At 57.0% G+C, this 21,341-nt stretch overlaps 1 protein-coding gene across 5 annotated transcripts in view; it reads left to right on the forward strand.

Moving 5' to 3' along the window:
* LOC111145457 (caspase recruitment domain family member 11) overlaps nucleotides 1-21,341 on the forward strand; it is a 112,376-nt gene that overhangs the window by 78,034 nt on the left and 13,001 nt on the right. For 4 of the 5 annotated variants that reach the window (XR_002640475.1, XR_002640476.1, XM_022500353.1 and 1 more), the window contains exons 3-18: nucleotides 1,559-1,771; nucleotides 3,403-3,540; nucleotides 4,437-4,762; nucleotides 7,437-7,616; nucleotides 8,479-8,631; nucleotides 9,054-9,179; nucleotides 9,654-9,851; nucleotides 11,082-11,258; nucleotides 12,004-12,055; nucleotides 13,635-13,717; nucleotides 14,866-14,966; nucleotides 15,854-15,906; nucleotides 17,287-17,419; nucleotides 18,028-18,229; nucleotides 18,621-18,747; nucleotides 20,620-20,860. Coding sequence is in view for 3 of the 5 variants with exons in the window: in XM_022500353.1 (XP_022356061.1) it covers nucleotides 1,559-1,771; nucleotides 3,403-3,540; nucleotides 4,437-4,762; nucleotides 7,437-7,616; nucleotides 8,479-8,631; nucleotides 9,054-9,179; nucleotides 9,654-9,851; nucleotides 11,082-11,258; nucleotides 12,004-12,055; nucleotides 13,635-13,717; nucleotides 14,866-14,966; nucleotides 15,854-15,906; nucleotides 17,287-17,419; nucleotides 18,028-18,229; nucleotides 18,621-18,747; nucleotides 20,620-20,860 (2,503 nt within the window). In the remaining 2 variants the exon portion in view is untranslated. The remainder of the gene's footprint in view (nucleotides 1-1,558; nucleotides 1,772-3,402; nucleotides 3,541-4,436; nucleotides 4,763-7,436; nucleotides 7,617-8,478; nucleotides 8,632-9,053; nucleotides 9,180-9,653; nucleotides 9,852-11,081; nucleotides 11,259-12,003; nucleotides 12,056-13,634; nucleotides 13,718-14,865; nucleotides 14,967-15,853; nucleotides 15,907-17,286; nucleotides 17,420-18,027; nucleotides 18,230-18,620; nucleotides 18,748-20,619; nucleotides 20,861-21,341) is intronic. The other variant, XM_022500355.1, reaches the window with a different exon arrangement.

Consider the following 21,341-nt stretch of genomic DNA (forward strand, 5'->3'; position numbering starts at 1 on the left):
GCGGGGGGTTTTGAATAGACATCTCTCCATATACAATGGCTGATACGCACATGAAAGGATGCTAACATTGTTAGCCATTAGAGAAATACAAATCAAAACCACACTGAGATACCACTTCCTACCCACTCGGATGACTAAGAAAACAGAGAGACAACCACAAGTGTTGGCAAGGATATGGATATGTTAGACTTCTCATACATCACTAGCAGGAATGTAAATTGTGTCAGGCACTTTGGGAAGCCGTTTGGCAGTTCCTCAAAATGTTAAAGATGGGCTTTCCATGGGGCTCAGCAATTCCACCTTCTGTGTCTGTCCAAGGGATATAAGAACATAGGCCTAGGGGCTCCCTGGTGGCTCTGTCGGTTAAGCATCTGCCTTCAGTTCAGGTCATAATCTTGGGGTCCTTGGATTGAGCCCCACATTGGGCTCCCTGCTCAGAGGGAGCCTGCTTCTCCCTCGTCCTCTGGCTCTCTCCCCTCCCTGCATGTGCTCTCTGCTCTCTCTCATGCTCTCTCAAATAAAAACAAATCTTTAAAAAAAAAAAAAACCCATATGTCTACACAAAAACCCATACATATACACATACATTCATAGCAACATAACTTATAATCACCAAGAAATAGAAGCCACCCACCCAAATGTTCACCAATGGATAGGTAAATAAGATAGGATATAGGCATATAATGAAAAATTATTCATCAGTAAAAAGAAATGAAGTACTGAAGCAATATGGATGAAAAGTAAAAACATTACGCTCCATGAAAGAAGCCCGTCACAAAAGACCACATGTTGCAAGATTCTACTTACATGAAAGGTCCAGAATATTAAGTCTACAGAAACAGAAAGTAGATTGGGGGCACCTACTGCTGGAGGAGCAGGAATGGGGGGAATGGGGAGATGCTAGTTAAGAGGGATAGAGTTTCTTTTGGGGTTGATGATGGAAATGTTCTAAAATCCATTGTGATGGTCATACAACTCTGTGAATATGCTAAAAACCACTGAAATGTACACATTGAATTTTAAAAGGTGAATTGTATGGTACATGAATTATATCCCAATAAGGCCGTTTTTGAAAAAATGAACGCGTGCATGTGTGCGCGTGCGTGTGTGTATCAATGCGGATAAAACTCAGAAAAGGTAGAGAGAAAAAACAAGTTGAAAAAGGAAACAAGCATACAATATGATGTCTTTTACGTGAAAATTTAAAACAGAAAGCAATAGTATGTATTGTTTGGGGGAAGATAAATTCTTAGTAAGATAAAAACTTGGATGGAAAGGATATACTCCAACTGCAAAATTTTCCCTCTCTATAAATAATTTTTTTTCAAATTTTATGGCTTACTTGTCCACTGTTTATGTGTAGTATATAAAGAAATATATATCTCTATGTCCGTATCCTTTTCCTTTCTTAAATAAGAGGTAAAATACCTTATGTACTTTATTACCTGTTTTTTTTTTTAACACTCAACAGTATATTCTAGAGATCACCCTAAAAGAGTTTAAGGAGCCATTCCGGTGAGGCTCCTTTATTAACCTTGTTGGGGCTTTTGTCCAAAAGGAGGAGGGCCAGAGATGGACGACTACATGGAGACACTGAAGGATGAGGAGGATGCCTTGTGGGAGAATGTGGAGTGCAACCGGCACATGCTCAGTCGCTACATCAACCCGGCCAAGCTCACCCCCTACCTGCGCCAGTGTAAGGTCATTGATGAGCAGGATGAAGACGAGGTCCTCAACGCGCCCATGCTGCCATCCAAGATCAACCGGGCAGGTAACCCAAAGAGCCGCCCAGGAGGAAAGGGTGGGCGCCCTCTTGTGGCAGCTCCAGGAATTACCCTGTAGATGACTACCCGAACGATGTTTCTCCCAGTCAGGAATTTTCAAACTGGGGTGCGCAGACTTCTGCCCACCCCTGTTCCCCCACCGAGCTCTCTACCTCTAGAACTGCAAGCGTCTGTGAACTTGGATGGGGGGGAAATTACATCTTTATTTTACTAACTTTAACCGAGATTTAGCGTTTCCATCAATTGCAAATGTATGTAGGCGACGAATCGCAGTGGGGCTTAGCAATACCTGTGACTTTGTCAACAATAAAATTACAGATATCTTCATACCACGTTACAGCTGTTACAGATCTTCCAAAATAGCATTTACACTCATCTCCCCCTCAAAATTAGAGTAGTTATTAGAGCTGCCAACAGATCGTGTTATTACTGCATTAGTGAAGAAGCACTTTTATTACTGAATCTCAAATTTAGTATTTGATAACATATCTTATTAGAATTGATTCCCTTTATAGTCCAATTCCTTTTTATCTGTTTAAAAATATTATTCTGGGGGCGCCTGGGTGGCTCAGTGGGTTAAAGCCTCTGCCTTCGGCTCAGGTCGTGATCCCAGGGTCCTGGGATCAAGCCCCGCATCAGGCTCTCTGCTCAGCAGGGAGCCTGCTTCCTCCTCTCTCTCTCTGCCTGCCTCTCTGCCTACTTGTGATCTCTGTCTGTCAAATAAATAAATAAACAAAATCTTTAAAAAAAATAAATAAAAATTAAAAAATAAAAATATTATTCTGAGAAGGGGTCCACGACCCTTTATCCCATTCTTCAAAGGTACTAAGTCTGGTTTGTAAAACTTGGTTTTACATACATAAGCGTATATATACACCTGTGTTTGTGCAGGTGCGTATGGTCACAATGTAAAATATCTTTCTTTCAGTGGCTCACCATTGAAAGGGTTTGGAAATCACTTCCCCACCGTATGATGAAACGTATTTATTATATCTGTCCTGGGACCTCAAGGGAAGAAATATCTGAAAATAAAATATTTAAGGATGGGTCAAGAAGTGTAAATATTACATGGACCCAGTAGCAAAGAAACTGAAAGTGCCTGGTAGGTTACATTTAGGTTAAAGATGTTTCCAGACTAGGAAATAATCCCAAAGATCGTGGAGCTGTTCTTGCTTCCCGTGACTTTTCCTAGCTCTGCCCCTGAAGATTTGTCTTCCTGCTCTGAGTATCAGAAAACCATGCATGACTCTGTAATTGCTTTGTACTTCCAGCCCCCTTCAATCACAGAAGAGCTGGTGCCTGTGTGGTTAATTTCAGCGCCGGGTCAATTGGGAAGCTCTTTGAAACTGTTGGTTTCCCATAGCTGCAATTCCATTTATCCTGGTTCTACCAATTTCTCAGAGAAAGGAAAACTAACAGTAACTAAATCCCTGTTGAGGATCTGGCACTTTGATTTATAGTATCTGGACTCCCAGAGACCACTGTCAAGTGACAGGATGTGGTGAGACTGTCTTCTTAAAGTTTATTGAGGGTTAGGAGTCCAGGGTGAGGCTGGACGCTGAGACCGGCATCCAATCAGAAGTGCACTCTTCTCACTGGGTGATTTCCATTCCGCCAGGCCGACTGTTGGACATCCTACATACCAAGGGCCAAAGGGGCTACGTGGTCTTCTTGGAGAGTCTGGAATTTTACTACCCAGAACTGTACAAACTGGTGACCGGAAAGGAGCCCACCCGGAGATTCTCCACGATTGTGGGTACGTGGCTTTGCCATCAGGAGCCTTGGAACTCTGGTAGGACTGTGTGTGTGCATCTGTGTGTATGTATGAGTCCAGTGAGGGAACAGTGCCATGACATTAGGACAGTGTTCATGTGGCCCTTGTGCGCTGTCAACCCCTCATTTCTGCCTGATGATCAAAGGCAGGTGATGGAGACAGACCAAAGGAGGAGCCAAGAGAAGTGGGTGTTCGTGGAGCAACCTCCATGAGTGTTGGTGCAGGTAGGGCAGAAATCCCTACTGCCCTCTGGATCCTGTCCTTGCCTTGCCTACTGCATCAGCAGCAACCGTGAGCCAGAGCCCTCGGTAACCTCATCTCAACTTTCCTCCATAAATAGTCCTCAATCAGCCTTCTCTCCGCCTCCACCGCTACCCCAGTTCCAGGCTCCTCCAATCCCATCCACTCTACAGCCATTCCTGCTCTCTCCAGTGCTATCTCCAGCCTTCAAGTCACCCTCCTCACTGAAAACCTTTGGTGGTCCTCCACGGCAACCAGCTAACACCCATGGCTTTAGTGGAGCCCACAAGAACCCTACGCGGTCAGCCCCTCCCCGCTGATGCTCCCGCTTCTGCCTCTCCACCTCTCTGGACTCCAGCCACTTCGGTCTTCCTTCAGTTTCTGAAATGTGCCAAGATCCTCCTCGCAGGGCTCCCTGGAGGGCTTTGGCAATGTTTTTCCACCTTCCTAGGATGTTTTCCCTCCTCGATGCTTTCTTGCTCACTCTGAGCGTCCAGGACCTGAAGCCTCAGAGCAGTGTTGGTGTGAATGAGTGAGTGAGTGAGTGAGTGAGCGAGTGAAGGACGGACCCGGACCCCACCCCTGGGCCCCGTGCACTCTCCGCATCCTCGGACCTGACGGGCGCCCCCTTTCCGCAGTGGAGGAGGGCCACGAGGGTCTCACGCACTTCCTCATGAACGAGGTCATCAAGCTACAGCAGCAGATGAAGGCCAAGGACCTGCAGCGGTGCGAGCTGCTGGCCAAGTCGCGGCAGCTGGAGGACGAGAAGAAGCAGCTGACGCTGACTCGGGTGGAGCTGCTGACGTTCCAGGAGCGGTACTACAAGATGAAGGAGGAGCGCGACAGCTACAACGACGAGCTGGTCAAGGTGAAGGACGACAACTACAACCTGGCCATGCGCTATGCCCAGCTCAGCGAGGAGAAGAACATGGCGGTCATGAGAAGCCGGGACCTGCAACTCGAGGTGAGCGGCATGTGCGGGGGCGGGGGCTGCTGGGGCTCGGGACCCCCGCGCGGGCAGGTGCACACAGGCGCGCACGGGCCGCCAGAGCTTCTCACTCAGCTAGGAGAGGGGCAGCGGGGGACACTGTGTTCTTGGGGGCGCCTGGATCCACCATGCGCGTGAACACACCAACCCAGTGAGGGGTGACAGCCGAGGGCCGGGGCCACCGTGCACGTGTGCAGACGTGCGCATCAAGACCGGGTGGGGATTCCCACCCCTGGTTCCGGCCTCAGATCCTCCATGCGCATGTCCGGACATGCGCACACGGACGCGGTGGGGCTTCCCGCAACCTGCTCCGCCCGCCCCCCCCATCCCACCCCAGGTACCACGTGCGTGTGCACACATGCCCACACGGCCCCTCTACAAAGCCAGGAGAGGGGGTCGATGGAGAACCCAGGGGCCCTGACCGTGAGTGACCCTCAGGAAAATCAGCAAGGAGGCGGATACTTGGAGACTTGAGGTGTCTGAGGCCGGGACCCCGCCGTTCACAGCTGGATCCACAAATCTCCGCATGGCACTGGGGACGGTCAATGTACTTATCAATGAACAATCTGCCACCCAAGTGATTAATGTCATGAATGAGTTTACCTCCAAAATGGTGACGGGGAAGGGAATTTGCTTAACTCATTTATCCTTTTTATTTATTGAGGGCCACCGTGCACCAGGCTCTTTTCCAGGGATACATAACTCAAGACCCAGGCTCTGCTGTCACAGAGCTCACATGCTAATCAGCAAACAAATACACAAGCACCTGCTAATCATAAGTGCTACTAAGAAGAGGGAAGGAAGGAGGATGAGGATAGTGAGTGAGAGATATGACTTTGAAGAGGATGGTCAGGGTCTCTGAGCAGGGGACATGGGAGCAGAGGTCTGAGGACAGGGAGGGAGCCAGCCATGCAGGGCTCATGGGGAGGAGCAAAGAGCACATGAAAGGTCCTAAGTAGGGAACATGCTTGGTGTTTTTGACCATCAAGAGAGCCAGTGGCCAGGAGCCAACTTAGGAAGTGGCCCAGAGAGGTGGCCACGGTCCAGATCATCAGGGCAGGGTAAGAACTCTGGAATTTATTCTGGTTGCGATGGGAAGCCACTGAAGGATTGAGAGCTGGAGAGTGACAACTGATTTATATCTAGAAGGATTACTCTGGCTGCTGGGTGGAAAATAGACTCGGAATATTTATTAAGCGCTTGCCATGTGTAAGGCGCAGTGCTAAGCACGGTGGGGGACGCGGGGATAAATAACCTGATTTCTGCTCGGGTCACTTACAATTTAGTTGAAGCAGACAGATCAGTAAACAATTCGCTGGAATTCAGGTGACTGGAGTCAGTGGCATGGCGGGCAGTAGAGCATTTCTGCCAAGAACACGGGACTTCGAAAGCCTATACATTTGAGTTCGAATCTGCCTTCGGTTTCTGGCTTTACCGCTTTACTTGGCTTCTAGCCCGTTTCCTCGTTTGTAAATGGCAATCATGGAAAATAATTCCTGTGTCCTAGGGTTGCAGAGACACAGCCCCTTGTCTTCGGCAAAATGGCTGACCCAGTAAGCACCCCACAGTGCTGGCACTCCATGCCCACTTGGATGGGACACGGGATCTGGACCTAGCACTGGGCACTCGGGCTGACCTTCCAAGATGCCAGGAAGGAGTTTTGTTGTAGCTAGGATTTGGAGACATTAGCCCATGACAGCGACTTAAAAGTTTCTCTCCTAGAACTTTGTCCTATATTATATTTCCCTGGTGATATAGGAACAGATGGAAGCGTGTCCAGAACTTGAAAGAACATCTGGCCAGCTGAGTCCCTAGGTCATTTCCCAGCCCCAGGCTGCTTCCCTGTGTGCCTCTTCCTTCTTTCCCTTCCATGGGGGCCCAAGCACTGTTTTCCTTGCTAAAGTTACCACCCTCTGCCTGCCAGGAGCCTTGCAGGGTTCCCCCCGTAAGCCTAGATTTGTAAGAGGGAGCTCGCCCCTTTGGCGCCTCCCTTTCCTGTGGCCCTTGAAGACAGGCCTGCTGTGGGTGTTCTGTAAGGTCGATCAGTTTGGGGAGACAGACACACTTAGTCACAAAGGTCTAAGAAGTCTTCTCCTGGGCCACCTTCCTGTCAGTCGCCTCTCCAGGGCAGAGCTCAGCACATCTTTGCTTGTCTTGTTGCATTTCCGGATGCCTCTCTCCTGGCCCTGAGTGTGGGTCCTCTAGGCCAGAGATGCTGTGAACCCAGAGGGTCTCACACTGTCCTTTTCACAGCAGTGCTGTTTGTCCGAATAGAAGTTTGTGGGAAACCCACAAGGACAAGCCTATACCAGTCACCCTGGGGGCAAAGTCAGGGTGTGGGGCCCAGAACCCTGAGCTCATGGTCATCTCACTTCCTGCGATGACATGGGTTTTTGAATGGAGCCCCCCCAGGTTCTCTAAGGGACATGTAGCCCCTTTCATAATTATCCTAAATTAACAAATCAAGAGCTCTTCATCAAGAAGATGGCACTTTGTTTTACCGCAGCGGGTTTCTTTGAGCCCTTCTTTATCACTAACCGGAACAAGGGGGGTGGGCATCACACAGCTTATGCGGGAAGTCCGCTGGGCATCTGGGGGACAGTTGCCTTTCCGCTGTATTGCCTGCCAACCGCACTGTTGAATGTTTCAGATTGACCAGCTCAAGCACCGGTTGAATAAGATGGAGGAAGAATGCAAGCTCGAGAGAAACCAGTCTCTGAAACTGAAGAACGACATTGAGAACCGGCCCAAGAGGGAGCAGGTTCTGGAACTGGAGCGGGAGAATGAGATGCTGAAGACCAAAATCCAGGAGCTGCAGTCTATCATCCAGGTGTGGGCTGGGGCAGGGCAGGGGACAAGAGGGGCAGACCCCGGCCTGGGTGTGCATCCCCCTTGCTGACCGCAGGACCGCAGGCAGTCCCCGGTGTCCCTGGGGTCCTTTATGTCCCCGCCCTGCCAGGTGGGGTCACCGCCCTCCCCACTTGTCAAAGACATGACATTATGTGAGATGACACTTGTCCCAGGCTCTGTGAGGCAGGGACAACCAGGAAACCGATTTCCCCCTTAAAGATCCCAAGAAATCCACCTCTCAGCTCCGCGTGATTTGTTAAAATGTCCAGTGGCTCCCCATGTTTCTCATCACAGACTTGTTTTCGGGTGTGGAGGAGGAGACAGCCGAGAAATACATGGACAGGGAAAGAAAAAGGCTTCCCCTCCCCCTTCCTCCAGAATGGCTCCCTGGCCGCCCAGGGTTTAAAGCGTGGATCTGGAGCCAAGAATGAATCCCGGGTTAACCAAAGCAGATTAATTGATATTTGGGGGGGATGCATCTGGACAGGAGAGCTGCCCCCTCTTTGCTGTCACCTGTGAAGTGTTTGGGGGAGCGCCGACTGCTCTTCTTGGCTCTGATAAGAGCTAGGGCAGAACAATAGGCATTGGGATGTTCCTGAGCAGAAGTGGGTTTTATGCTTCTTTCCAGGAGATAAAACTCTTAAATAATAAGCTGCTTAAGGACCCCAGGAGGCACCAACTCCTTCTCTGCTTCCCTGGCACAAAAACTTCTGCTCTCCCAGCGTCTGTCGCTGGCTCTATGGTTCCCCCCTTCCCTTCCCTCGCCCCTCCCTCTGGGTCCACCTGGTTCCTGGCCCTGCCCCACTCCCAGCATGGTCACACCTTCCTGCCTGCCCGCCCAGGCAGGGAAGCGCAGCCTGCCGGACTCCGACAAGGCCATCTTGGACATCCTGGAGCACGACCGTAAGGAGGCTCTGGAGGACCGGCAGGACCTGGTCAACAAGATCTACAACCTGCAGGAGGAGGTCCGCCAGGCAGAGGAGCTGCGGGACAAGGTGGGAGCCCCCAGGCGGAGGGACAGCACCCCACCCCCATCCCCGGCCCCGGCCCGGCCAGTACACCGACCCCCACTCTCTTCTGGGGACTAAGGTTTCAGCCCGGTCCAGATTTCCCAGGCGTGCTGGCCTGAGCCCTCGCTGTGATTGGTGAACTGCTGCACACCCTAGACCCCGCCTTCCCCCTCCTGGACGCAGGCCCTGTGAGGGCACGCAGTGTCTTCCCTGTCCCCCCTCCGCATTCCCTTGCGCGCAGTAGGTAGGAAACACATCCCAGCTAAATGCCCCCCGATGTGGCCCCTGCTCTTCAGAGAGCTGGCTCTCCGGGAGGGACAGCCCAGCGGGGAGGCTGGGCTGGGAGACCCCCCGCCCCGCCTGCTGCCCGCTGGGTGCCGGCACTGAGCTCTCCCCGTCGCTCACAGTACCTGGAGGAGAAGGAGGACCTGGAGTTGAAGTGCTCGACGCTGGGCAAGGACTGTGAGATGTACAAGCACCGAATGAACACGGTCATGCTACAGTTGGAGGAGGTGGAGCGCGAGCGGGACCAGGTGCGGGCTGGCGTCCAGACGGCGGGGGCCTACGCCGGGCTCCAGGGGATCCTACGCCAGCGCGCGCGCGCTCGCGCGCGATCCCCAGAGTCAGACAGCCACGTTCAGCCTCCGTCACTCATCAGATGTGCAGGCTAGCTACGCCCCACGGAGGCCTCAGTGTCCACATCTGGAAAATGGGAGGAGTAAGACAGCCCCACGCGCTAGGGGAAGGGTGCGAGCGAGAGATACTGCCCCAGGGCTCTCAACATGGTGCTGCCTCCTGGCAAGGGCCTGGCGAGAGCCGGACACTTGGCAGCTGTGATGTGGACTGTTGGGGAAGAGTTGGGGTCAGGAGAAGAGCAGCCTGACCCCCCGGGCTGGGAAGCAGGCGTCCAGACAGAGCACGTCCCGGGTCTGATTTGGATCGGTTGGGGTGAAGAACCAAAGTGGCCTTGTCCTTCCCACCCCCCACCCCCCACCCCCACCCCGCAGGCCTTCCATTCTCGGGATGAAGCCCAGACCCAGTACTCCCAGTGCTTAATCGAGAAGGACAAGTACAGGAAGCAGATCCGGGAGCTGGAGGAGAAGAACGACGAGATGAGGATTGAGATGGTCCGGCGGGAAGCTTGCATTGTCAACCTGGAGAGCAAGCTCCGGCGGCTCTCCAAGGACAGCAGCAGCTTGGAGCAGGTGGGGCCGGGCTGGGCGTGGCCTTGCACACCTGCAGCCCCCGGGGGTGCCTCCCCACACCTCCACCCCACCATGTCCTTGACCCTCCTGCACATGCACACACTCTGCACAGACGGTGAATTTTGAACTTGGAAAATGCAGGGTGAAATCCTATCTTGGCCACTTGCTTAGGCAAGTGACTTCACCAGGTGGCCTCAGCTTCTTCTCCATGGACCACGGCTGGCTGCCAGCCGCCCGTCGAAGTCGCCACCACCACGTGGAGGGTCACTGGGCGTCAGGTGCCTGCTGCCCACTGCAGCCCCTGGTACCTATGAGGGTACCGTCCTTTATGGACGTATGGCGCTGGACGCTGCCATCGGAGCAGACGACATTACCATCGTCATAGCTGTGCGATCGAGTGTGGTCGCACACAGGTCCAGGGCTGAGTGCCTTCTGTGTGTGAGCTCCAGCCCACCAAGCCCTCCTGCCAGGAAGGTACCATGACGGTTCTCATGTACTAGGGAAGGAGCCCGGACCCTAGCAGCTGGGGCACCCCTGGTCCGTGGCCTGGGGAACCTGGGGCGAGACCCTCAGAGGACACCGGTCTAGGAACTTGGCATTTCAACACCATATTGTAAATCACAACTGTCCCTCTGGGTGGTTCTGCCACCTGTACGGTGGTGGGCAGGGACAGGCAGGAGACATGCCAAGACGGGTGGTAGGAGGTGGCCAAGTCAGCTTGAGGACTGGGGCCCTTCATTGTTCTTTGGGGACCTTGACGCGTTTTGTGCCAGGAAGTAAGGCAGAGAGCTTTGGGTTTGGAGGAAGCAGCAGGAAGGTTGTGTGGTTTGGGGAGGGCAGCTGGAAGTTACCGACTGCCAGTGCAGCTGGGCCCGAGGCAGTAGCTAGAAAGCACCCGGACGGACAAGGCCCGAGCTGCCAGGTTCTGTGTTTGGAGCTCAGGCCCAGGGTTGCCCCTTGGGGTGTGAAGGTGGCTTGTCAGGCCCCAGGGGCCATTCTGTTGATGCTGCAAACACCATAAAGCAGGGGGAGACAAGGGCAGGAGGCTGCTGACGAGTGGATAGAGCCAGAACCACAAGCCTGGGCATCAGAGAGGGGGAGAGGGGACACAGGGGTCAGGGCGATGCACAGGCCGTCCTGAATTTCAAGCTGGGGCCCCTGGGAAGGTCAGACGCCGACGGTGGCCACTCATCCTGCCGCATTGCTGGTGTTGACCTCTCTCCGCCCCAGAGTCTGCCCAGGAACCTGCCAGTGGCCATCATCTCTCAGAACTTTGGGGACGCCAGCCCCAGGACCAACGGGCAGGAAGCTGACGACTCGTCTACCTCAGAGGAGTCTCCGGAAGATAGCAGATACTTTCTGCCCTACCACCCCCCCAAACGCAGGATGAATCTGAAGGGCATCCAGGTACGGGGGGGAGGGGCGGCCACGGAGCCCCTGGGGTCGTGGCTGGATGCGATTCCCCCTGTTCCAGCCCCATCAGTGGGAATCCTGCCAGCCCCAGCTTCTCCCCCATTTGCTTTCACACACCTCCCATTTCTTGTCCGTGTAACTGAAGTTAGAGATGGAATGAAGTAAGCATTATTTCGAAATTCATTCGTTTATTCAGCAAATAGGTATTGAGTGTCTATGCTGTGTTTATTGACGTTAATGGCTTGTGAGAGGCCCGCCGGGGTTCCTGTCCGCTCCGCTCAGTGTCCAGTGTCCGAGGCTCCCTCTACAGGAGGAATGAGCGCATGAGATCATCTCACATGAGAGGGGCCGGGCAGTGCAGGGTGGAACACCTCCCACCCCCCGGGAAGCACCAGCACCTTGTGCCGGGCGAGGATAGCCAAAAGCTTCGTGCTTTCTGGAAAATTCCCCATGTCTGCGTCATGTACCTGGTTCTGCTGGGCCTCACACCCGCATGCACTCCTTCCCTGGCCTCCACTGTCAGCTGATACCCACTGAGCCTTGTGTTGTCACCTCCTAGGATCGGGGGTGCCCTCTGTGCAAGCCTCTGCCACACAGCCTGGGGTGCGGGCATCACATGCCATCAGGCGTCCTGAGGCTACACAAGCTTCCTCTGTCTGTTCCCTCACTCCGCTGACAGGTGTCTCAGGCCTTGTCTGATTTGTTCCCTCCGTCTGTTGTCTTCCCCTCCCTCTCACAGCTACAGAGAGCCAGGTCCCCCATCAGCATGAAACGAGCCACAGATTTCCAAGGTTGGTATGCACCCAGACTCCTCTCCTCTCTGTCTGTCCGTCTGCCTCTCCCGCTCCTTTTTGCCCATTGTGGCGATCTGTCCCGCACAGACAGGCCTGGCAGCCCAGGGTGGTGGGGCATCGATAGTAATTAATGTTCATCGTCATGGGACAGGGATAGAGCTGCGATGTAGAAATGTCCCGCCTGGCACACACGCGCACACATGCACACACGTGCTCACACACACACGTATGCTCACACACACACTGAGGTCAGCCCGGAGCCCGTGATCCCTTAGCCAGGGTTGGCGCTTCTGCTCACGGCTTGTCAGCAGGACACGGGCTCGACTGTCCTTCCTGGCTTTTGGCCAGGCAGTCTGGGTCCAGCTGTGAGCCCCTGGTTCTCCAAGACACAGCATCTTCGGGATCCCTGTCCCTCATTCTCACTGTGACTCTTGGGGGACAGGTAGCTAGTGAGAGTGTGCCCGGGGAAGTCAGACATCTGCTGTGTGCCAGGTGCCCATAGGTGGGAGCCTGTGTTCTGAGACGGGGCCATCAGTGAGGAGGGAGAACGTGGCTCTGGACGCCCAAGAAAGAGGGGACAGAGAAGGGCTGGAGAAAGAGCCGTCACGAAGGCCACTCAGGACACAGCGGGGAGCAGGGGCAAACTGGAGGAGTCTGGTGCACTGCCCTTCCAGTGCTCAGAGCAGGGAATTCTGGGAGTGGGGCTACAGAAGGTCAGAGGGTAAGAGCCCCACACTGAGGATGTGCACCCCTCACGGGTCTGGGGGGCCGGGGAAGGAAGAGCCCAGAGTGGGCCACAGGCTGTTCTCCTTGGACCTGATGGAGCCCAGAGGTAGGGGTCCCTCCACCCCTTTCTTTGCCAGATCAGGTATCTCTAGAATCATCTTCATCAGAAGGGGGTGTAAATGGCCTAAGGCCTGTGGAAGGAGTGTTTGCCCCACAAAGAGGGAAAAGAGGCAGCAGGATGACGGAACTTCTGGATCCTCCCCGAGCCTTTGCCGCTGTCTAGGGCAATGTGTCCGACCATTCACGCACAAGCTTTGGGGGGGCGGGTGGGAAAGCCGGCTTTCCCGTGCAGCAAGGCAAGGGCTGAGAGAAGTGTGCACAAAACCCCAGACAGCCCCCAGAGGAGCAGGAGGGGCGCCCAGGGCTTTACGGAGGAGGCCGTGGACTCTGGCTCCTGTCGCCCGTCGGCCTGTTTGGTAGAGACGGTGGAATCCGTCTTGAGGATAGGGTCCCTGGGCAGGGAGGTTTCCAGTCTACCAGACCCATGCTTCCATTCATGCTGTTTCACAGAGCGCCAGGTGGGGCCCCCACCTGAGTCCTGAGACAAGGGACATCGTCCCAGGCTGCCCAGGACCTGGCGGCGGCAAGACATACTAGTGGGCAAGACCAGAGACTCCCTCCCGGGAGCCAACAGCTGGGGAAACGAGAGGAGGGAGGAGGCCACCCCCCACCCTCCCTAGGAGAACAGGCCACCCAGACAGGACAGCCCCCAGGTTCTCGGTGCTCACGGGGGGCTCTCAATCCCCTCCCCCCTGCCTTTCCCCTTTGCCTCCTGCCTCCGCGAGGACAGGGCGAGGGCATGAAGAAGAAGGCACAGACGCCAGCCCCAGCTCCTCCAGATCCCTGCCCATCACCAACTCCTTCTCCAAGATGGTAAGCCAGCCGGGTCCCCAGCACACCCCCTTCTGGCTCAGAGCCCGTCCCCAGCCCCACCTCTCCGTGGGCCGCAGCAGGCCCACCCCCTTGCTTTGCGCTCTGTGCTCTGCCCTGGGCCTGCGAACAGCCTCACTCCGGGGCTGCAGCCCAGACCCTCCTTATGTTTATTTAAAGATGTTTCCACCGGCTCAGGATGTATTTACACCTTCTCGCTGCCTTCTTTCCCAATTTAACACTTGGTGGGAGGAAGAGAGGGGCCTCCGAGGAGCCGTAGGGAACCGCACAGGCAGGCATTAAAAATTCTGCCAGGACTTCAGGTCCGAGGCCCCTCTGGCAGCCCCTGGCGGTGGGGGCTAGCCCCGGAGAGGGGGATGCTGGAGCAGCTGGAGCCACAGACCACACAGCCCAGGCTCCCTGCACCTCCCCCAGTCCCAGCCCACCCTCCTCACCCCCTTACCCCCCCAATCTGGGGGTCCCAGCCTACCCCCACCAGGCAGGCAGCAGAAGGCATGGGATTAGAAATTCTAACCCCAGAGGCGAAGCCCTGGGAAGCTTGTCAGCTCAGCTTCCAAAACCAGGCCCTGGGGGATGCAGAGGTTTGATAAGAAATGGCTTCTGTGTGCGGCTCTGGGGTCAAAAGCCTCGGCTCTTATTTAAGGCAGACCTTGCCAGGAACCAGCAGGCCTTCCTTCAAAGGGCTGTCCTCTAGCAGCCGTGCCATTTGGGGCGTCTGTCGCTGCCGCCACCACCAGGCCCCAGGGTCTTCTTCTCCAGAGTCGGGGTACAAGCCCGGCGCCGCGCGGCCCGTGGAACCCAGCTGAACAGGGTTCAAGGCACAGCCCTGCACCCACACCCTGCAAGCCCCAGCCCCAGCCCCAGCCCCAGGGGCCTCCTGCCTGCGCCCTCCCTGCCCCCGCCCAGGGCTAGCAGATGTGCGAGCAGTTGTGCACCCCACTCTGGCTACAGCTGCCCTAAGAGGCCCCCAGCTGAGCGCAAGCCTTCTCTGGCCAAGGTCGCTGCTGAGAACCAATTCGCTTGCCCCTGTCGGGGGCGGGGACGCATCCGCGTGCATTTGAGTCCCTGTATCTGTAATATTTGTGCCCGCGGAGGCACCGGGCTCCCCATCGCGCATCTGTGTTTCAAAGCAGCCCCACCGGAGCCGCTCCAGCATCATGTCCATCACCGCCGAGCCCCCCGGAAACGACTCCATCCTCCGGCGCTACAAGGAAGACGCACCTCACCGCAGGTGGGTGGCAGGGGCGGCCAGAGGGCGCCCCACAGTCTCCACACCCACTCACTCAGCCCTTGAGCCAGCCTCGTGCTGCCCACTTCAGCGGTGAAGCAAGGCTCAGAGAAGGCGCTTGGTTTTCCCAGGGTCGCTCCGCGAACGGCCAAACACTGCAGCCTACGTCGGTTTGCCCCGCTCGCGCAGAAATCAGGCTTCTCCTGCCAAGAGCCATAGACCCCAGCAAGAGTCTCCCCACTCCTGCTTCCCCTCTCCCTTCCTCACCTCTGGGAAACCATCCATCCCCAGCTGGGGAGACCGCAGTGGGGGTGTTTCCCGGGCACTCAGATGCTGCGGGTCAGCGGGACGTTAGGCATCTCGTGCTCGGCTCGGCATTAGAGATCCCTGGGTGGTTTCTAGAAGGTCTGGCAGCACCCAGCACCCTGCAGGGTGGAATCCACGTCCCTGAACTGTCCACGGCCTGGTGTGGGCCTCGTGGCCGTGGGGAGCTTAGAACTCAGAGCATCTGTCCTGTCTTGTGTAAAGGGCACCCTCAGCCATGTAGGCCCATCCCACACAGTGGCCTGAGCTCGAGTGGGTGCTCAGGGCTCCGTGTCGGGAAGGGAGTGAGTGGGAACCAGCCAGTGGGGCTGTCGGGACGCTGCTGACCGGCCCTTCGTGAACCTCCTCACACCGGCCACCTGGGACACCCTGCTTCCAGTGGTCCGTCCAGCCCTGTCCAGCTCTCTGGCCACCTTCTCCTCCTGCCCGTGCTGCCCTCTCCAAGCCAAGGCCTCTCGGAGAGCCAGAACATTCCAGAATCTTCCCCCGCCCTCAGCCACGGCACACAGCCTGGGAAGCTCCCTTGGTCATCCGCCCTTCCCTGTGCCCCCCCTTGTGTCTTGCAGCGCAGTCGAAGAAGACAATGACAGTGGTGGGTTCGACGTCTTGGACTTTGACGGTAGGCACTGGGCGGATCTCAGAGGCACACCTGTGTGGCGGCTGCCTGCCGTCTGGTGGGAGCACGACCGTGTCACCCACACTCAGGGCCCTCCAGCTCAGGGCAGAGCCCTGTGCCTCCTAGGTCCTCAGGAAACACATGTGGTGTGGACGTCAAGAGGACAGTGTTTTCCTACCCTTCCTGCCTGAGACTAGAGATGTGGGGCACACAAGCCCTGAGGAGACCGAGGGTGGGCTGCAGTCCTAAACCGGCCCCACAGCAAAGCCATTGTGACAGAGGGGATGTTCCCTGGGCCTACAAGAAGCCCTGCGAGAGCAGGGAACGAGAGCTCAGTTTCCAGGGAGCCACGGCCCCTTACAGTTGGGGTGGGGGGGGTTCAGCCCAGCACACGTGGAGCCCCCACAGCCCACTACACTTGGGGGACAGGACGCAAAGACTCATCCCCGAGTCCTTGTGTTGGCTGACCCCTGGGGGTAGGGCTGTGATGTACCCACCCCGAGCACCTGCCTGGGCGGGCAGAAGACAGAGGGGTGGGAAGGGTCCAGAAGCCTCCTGGACATGCCCCCGTGTCTCCAACGGCCCCTCCTTGGCTGGGAAGCACAGGGGCTGGCCCCCACGGCCCCAGGTGGGCCTGCCACGCTCTCTCGTTCCCGGGCTTCCCCCAACCCTGCCCGCACCCTCAGTGGCTCAGGCTGCCAGCAGATACGATGAAGGATTAGCAGCTCTCCCTAATTGGGGACCATCAGAAGCTATCAAGTGTTAAAGAGAGGTTAGCACCTAATAGAGGCTGGGTAATGAGAAGAATTGAAGGAGTTTTGGAAAGGGGAGAGCTCCAAAGAGAATTCTGGGCAGCCATCCAAGGCATTCTGCAGCGTCAGGACAAATTCCCGATGCTCGGAGGCCTTTGTTACCAGCTCAGAGCTGGTTTGCACGTCCTCTATTCTGGCGCCTGGGCTGCAGGGAACGGGTGTCTGACCCCTGAGGCCTTGGGGTCCCACTGAGTTGGGAAGAGGGGTCAGTTCTCCATCTAGAGTCTGCCCTGCAGGTCCCACCCCAGCCCGCGGGCCTAGAAGCAGCAGATGTAAGACCCAAGGTGGTCCCGAGATGAAAATATGGACCCCAATTCAATTCTGCTAGGGCAGACTCCTTTCCCACGCACAGACACAGGAGTCCTAAAAAGCAGGTAGCTGGCAGGGCTCCCCGTTAGGAGGGCCTCAGAGGCAGGGGCATGGTTTTCTGGAAGAAGTTTCAGGGCAGCATCTACGGCCAGCCTCCTGGCCCAGGGCCCAGTGGGAGAATTTCCTGGGAGGCAGGCGGGCAGCAGCAGGAGCCGCCCTCCCTGTTCTGCGGGTTCTCGCGAGCACACTGGCCCCTTTGCAGATGACAGTCACGAGCGCTGCTCCTTTGGACCCCCGTCCATCCACTCCTCCTCCTCCTCCCACCAGTCCGAGGGCCTGGATGCCTACGACCTGGAGCAAGTCAACCTCATGTTTAGGAAGTTCTCTCTAGAAAGGTACCTGGTGGCGGGGAAGGGGAGCCAGAGCTGGGGGAGGGGATGGCGGAGGGGACGGCGGGGTAAAGGCCCACCAACCCCTAGATCTCCCAAAAAGGGACCATCCAGCTCCCCCGGATTCTAGGCTCAGAGGGTCTCAGAGCCGGAAAGCATTTCCCCGGACCCCCAATCAGGCCCAGAGAGAAAGGGGCCTGTCCAGGGCCACCCAGAGAGGCAAGGGGGCAGCCCTTGATGTCCAACGGGCCCCTGCCCCACCTGAGAGGCGGGAAGCCTGGTGGCCGGTGCCGACGGCAGCCACCCACTCCCCGGTGTTCGAGGAGGAGCTGAGCAGCCCATTGGCACAGATGTCCAGTGGGAGAGCTCAGTGTGGCCACTGCCATGGGCTGGGGGGACAGCGATGGGACCCTGCTCCTCCTCCTCCTTGGCTGTGACTCCTGGGCAGTGAGCACCAAGCTCTGTCTTCCAGTTCCCGAAATCTAAGCTCCCATTCTCACCTCTGGGTTCCCCCCATCCCACGGGAGCCAGTTACTTCTCCCAGCCCAGGCGGCCCTGGCCCTGGAGGCCTGCTGTGGGGCGTGTCCTAACCGCCGCTCCCTTCCCTGACCCAGACCCTTCCGGCCATCTGTCACGTCCGTGGGTCACGTGCGGGGTCCCGGGCCGTCGGTGCAGCACACCACGCTGAACGGCGACAGTCTCACCTCTCAGCTCACCCTGCTCGGGGGCAACGCAAGAGGGAGTTTTGTCCACGCGGTCAAGCCAGGCTCCCTGGCCGAGAAGGCGGGCCTCCGTGAGGGCCACCAGCTGCTGCTGGTGAGGGGCCGGGGACCGGGGGAGGTGGCAGCACAGCCAGAGTTGGGCCCAGGGCTTTCCTCACTCCTTCCACACCTGTGCTCACAGAGGGCACATGCACCCGCAGGAGGGAGCAGGAGGGGGGCAGGCCTGCACCCCGTCAGCCCAATTCTCTCCAAAGGCCCCCATGCATGTGCGTGTGTCTGGAGCTCGTATGCATGCACACCTGTGCACACACATCAGCCCACGGGGAGGCAGATGAGTTTAAGTGGGCCGCTTCCTTGGCTCTCAGCGACCTTGAGCTGGTCACAGTTTGGGGGGAGGGGCTTTGGTTTCCCCGGCTGGGCGGCCTCACCCCTGCAGCCCCTCCCGCCCTCGGAGCCCAGAAGAACAGTGTGTCTCTGATACCCAGCTGGAAGGCTGCATCAAAGGCGAGCGGCAGAGTGTCCCCCTGGACACATGCACGAAGGAGGAGGTACACTGGACCATCCAGAGATGCAGCGGCCCCGTCACCCTGCACTACAAGCTCAACCAGGAGGGTAAGGCCACCACACCCGCCTGTGCACGGCCACCGCCAGCAGGACAGCCCGTGTGGGTGGGGCCCTGGATAAGCGGCCTCCACGTTCAGTGGGAGGAACAAGCTGGTCACAGCCCCATCGGGAGGGTCTGACGGGCCTGGCAGGCAGGGGAGGGCGGGCGAATGGGAGCCCCGGGGAGCACACCCTGGCCCTGGGATGTCTCGGTGTAGACAGCCTGCTTGGCCGCACGCAGACGGCTGGACCAGGCAGGAGGAGGCAGGGGCCCCTGGCTGACGGCCTGCTCCCTGCCCGGCCTGCCTCACCCCTCCCTGCCTGGCCTGCCTCACCCCTGCCTGCCCGGTGGAAGCTTACTTCCTAGCCCCAACGGAGGCGGGGACTCCAGGCTGGCCGCCCGGGCACCAGCAGGGCCACCAAGCCACAGCCTGAGCCACGCCTTCTGCTCCGTGGTCGGGGCTCCAGGACCATCTCCAGAAGGCCTCTGCCCTTGTCCATCCAGCCCCAGCAAGGCTGCGATCGCAGCTCCTCTTCCTGGGCCACGAGTCCGGGGCAGTGAGCGCCAGGCTCCGCCTTGCAGTTCCCAAAGACTAAGCGCCCATTCTCACCTCTGGGTTATTTTTCCTGCGTGATTGTCTCTGCAGCTGGATCTTATTTTTAACCACTAGGGCTCATGAATCTTTCAACAGAGAATAAATAGCCACTTTCTCTCTAGCCGCTCCCCACTGCCCCCTGCTAACGTGCACTCCTTCCCGGCAGTGGCTGGTTGCTGGGGAAGATGACTGACGGCTCTGTCCCCACACACAGGGACCAGCCGCTCAAGCCTCCTCCTCCTCACGGGGGCAGGCTCCTCCCCTCTTCCCAGCCCGGCTTTCCAGCCCAGCAGAAAGTCTCTGGGCAGCGCCCTGCCCACTGGCCAGCAGTCCCCTGAGTTGAAGCTCTGTGGTCCAGAATTCAGGGTCAGAATGGTCCCGCCTAGCAGGGTCATGTCTATAGGGCCTTTCTCTGAGTCAGCAGAGAGCTCAGATAGTGACGGGCGTTAACCCCGCCCAGGGGAGCGACCTGGGGAGTGGGAAGGACCCAACCAGCCATCCCCGGCTTCTCCAGAAACATTGACCAGCCCTTGAACCCCTGGCGGGTTCAGGCCTCCCCCAGTGTGTGTGGTGATGACACAACTGAGCCTGACTCTTAGAACGGTTATAGCTTCTACTGGGTTAGGCAGCTCTGTGGGGGGGGGGGGGAGCTGATTTGGGGATTTGCATTATGGATTTATGTTATAGACATTCAGGTTGCTGGATTTATTGTATTCGAGGTTTATGCCCTGCTTTTGTCCAGAGGGATTTGTATAAACTCATACTGTAGAGGACAGTGGCATTAAATAAGGTTAAAACAGCACACAGTGTGGTCCTACCACTTGGGAAGACCTTTGGGTGGTGTCTGGACAGCTACATGTGTAGATAATCAAGGACCTAGTGATTGCACTTCCATGAGTACAGCCGGGAGAAACGAGAGCGCATGTCCACAAAAGACACATATGAAACTGCTCCCAGCAGAGAGACCTGTCACAGCCAAATCCCGGGAACAGTGCCGCTGTGCACACAGCAGAAGGGCTAAATGAGCGTGGAGGGCGTCACAGCGGAGGTCCCAGACTTGTTGCAACTTGGCACACAACTTAGCTGTGAGTTCCTTGGCAGCCAAGACAAAGAGGGAAACCCGCAAAGGACACGGGGGAGTCCCTGCAAGCTCTAAGAGGCACACGCCACTTGGGTGCGTCCCCAGGGGCAGCGAGGAGGGAATTTGTACCTGGAGAATCTTGGCAGCGGGAAGCCCTTCGCCGGCGGACAGCCCATGCGTCCTTGACCTTCTCTCCTTGCACAGGGTACCGGAAGCTGCTGAAAGACATGGAGGAGGGCCTCATCACCTCGGGGGACTCCTTCTACATCCGGCTGAACCTGAACATCTCCAGCCAGCTGGACGCCTGCTCCCTGTCCCTGAAGTGCGATGACGTCGTGCATGTCCGTGACACCATGTACCAGGACAGGCACGAGTGGCTGTGCGCGCGGGTCGACCCTTTCACGGACCACGACCTGGACGTGGGCACCATACCCAGCTATAGCCGGTGAGGACAGAGCTGGTGCTGGGGCAGGGGGAGGGGAAGGAGGGGCTGCCACCCAGCAGAGGGGTTCACCGGGGGACTGGCGCCTGCTGACCAGTGAGGCCCCCCCCATTCCCTCCTCCTCCTGAAGCTCCCCTGCCACCCAGGGGAGTCCTGTTGAGTCCTGTTGCTTCATTCACGCCCGGGAAACCGTCCTTCAGCCATGCCAGGGAATGCTGTGGGCTCTTGGTTTTATGCTCTTTGGCTACTCATGGCGAGCGTTGCCGCAGGCCACCTCCCTGACATCCTCGCATAATTAGACAGCCATAGCGCATCAGTTAGATACTGCAGGTGTCTGTTAAGCACCTGCGGACTCCAGCGGTCACTCAGGCCAGCCCTGTAAGGTCAGCATCTGCAGACACCCGCTCCCAGGGCTCGGAGGAAGAGATTTGCCGTGGTCAGCCCTGGCTGCGGGGCTCAAACCGAGCTGCCTGGCGTCATGTCC

This window comes from Enhydra lutris, unplaced genomic scaffold (genome assembly GCF_002288905.1).
Source record: "Enhydra lutris kenyoni isolate GAN:26980312 unplaced genomic scaffold, ASM228890v2 scaffoldscaffold13, whole genome shotgun sequence".
Classification (NCBI taxonomy): domain Eukaryota; kingdom Metazoa; phylum Chordata; class Mammalia; order Carnivora; family Mustelidae; genus Enhydra; species Enhydra lutris.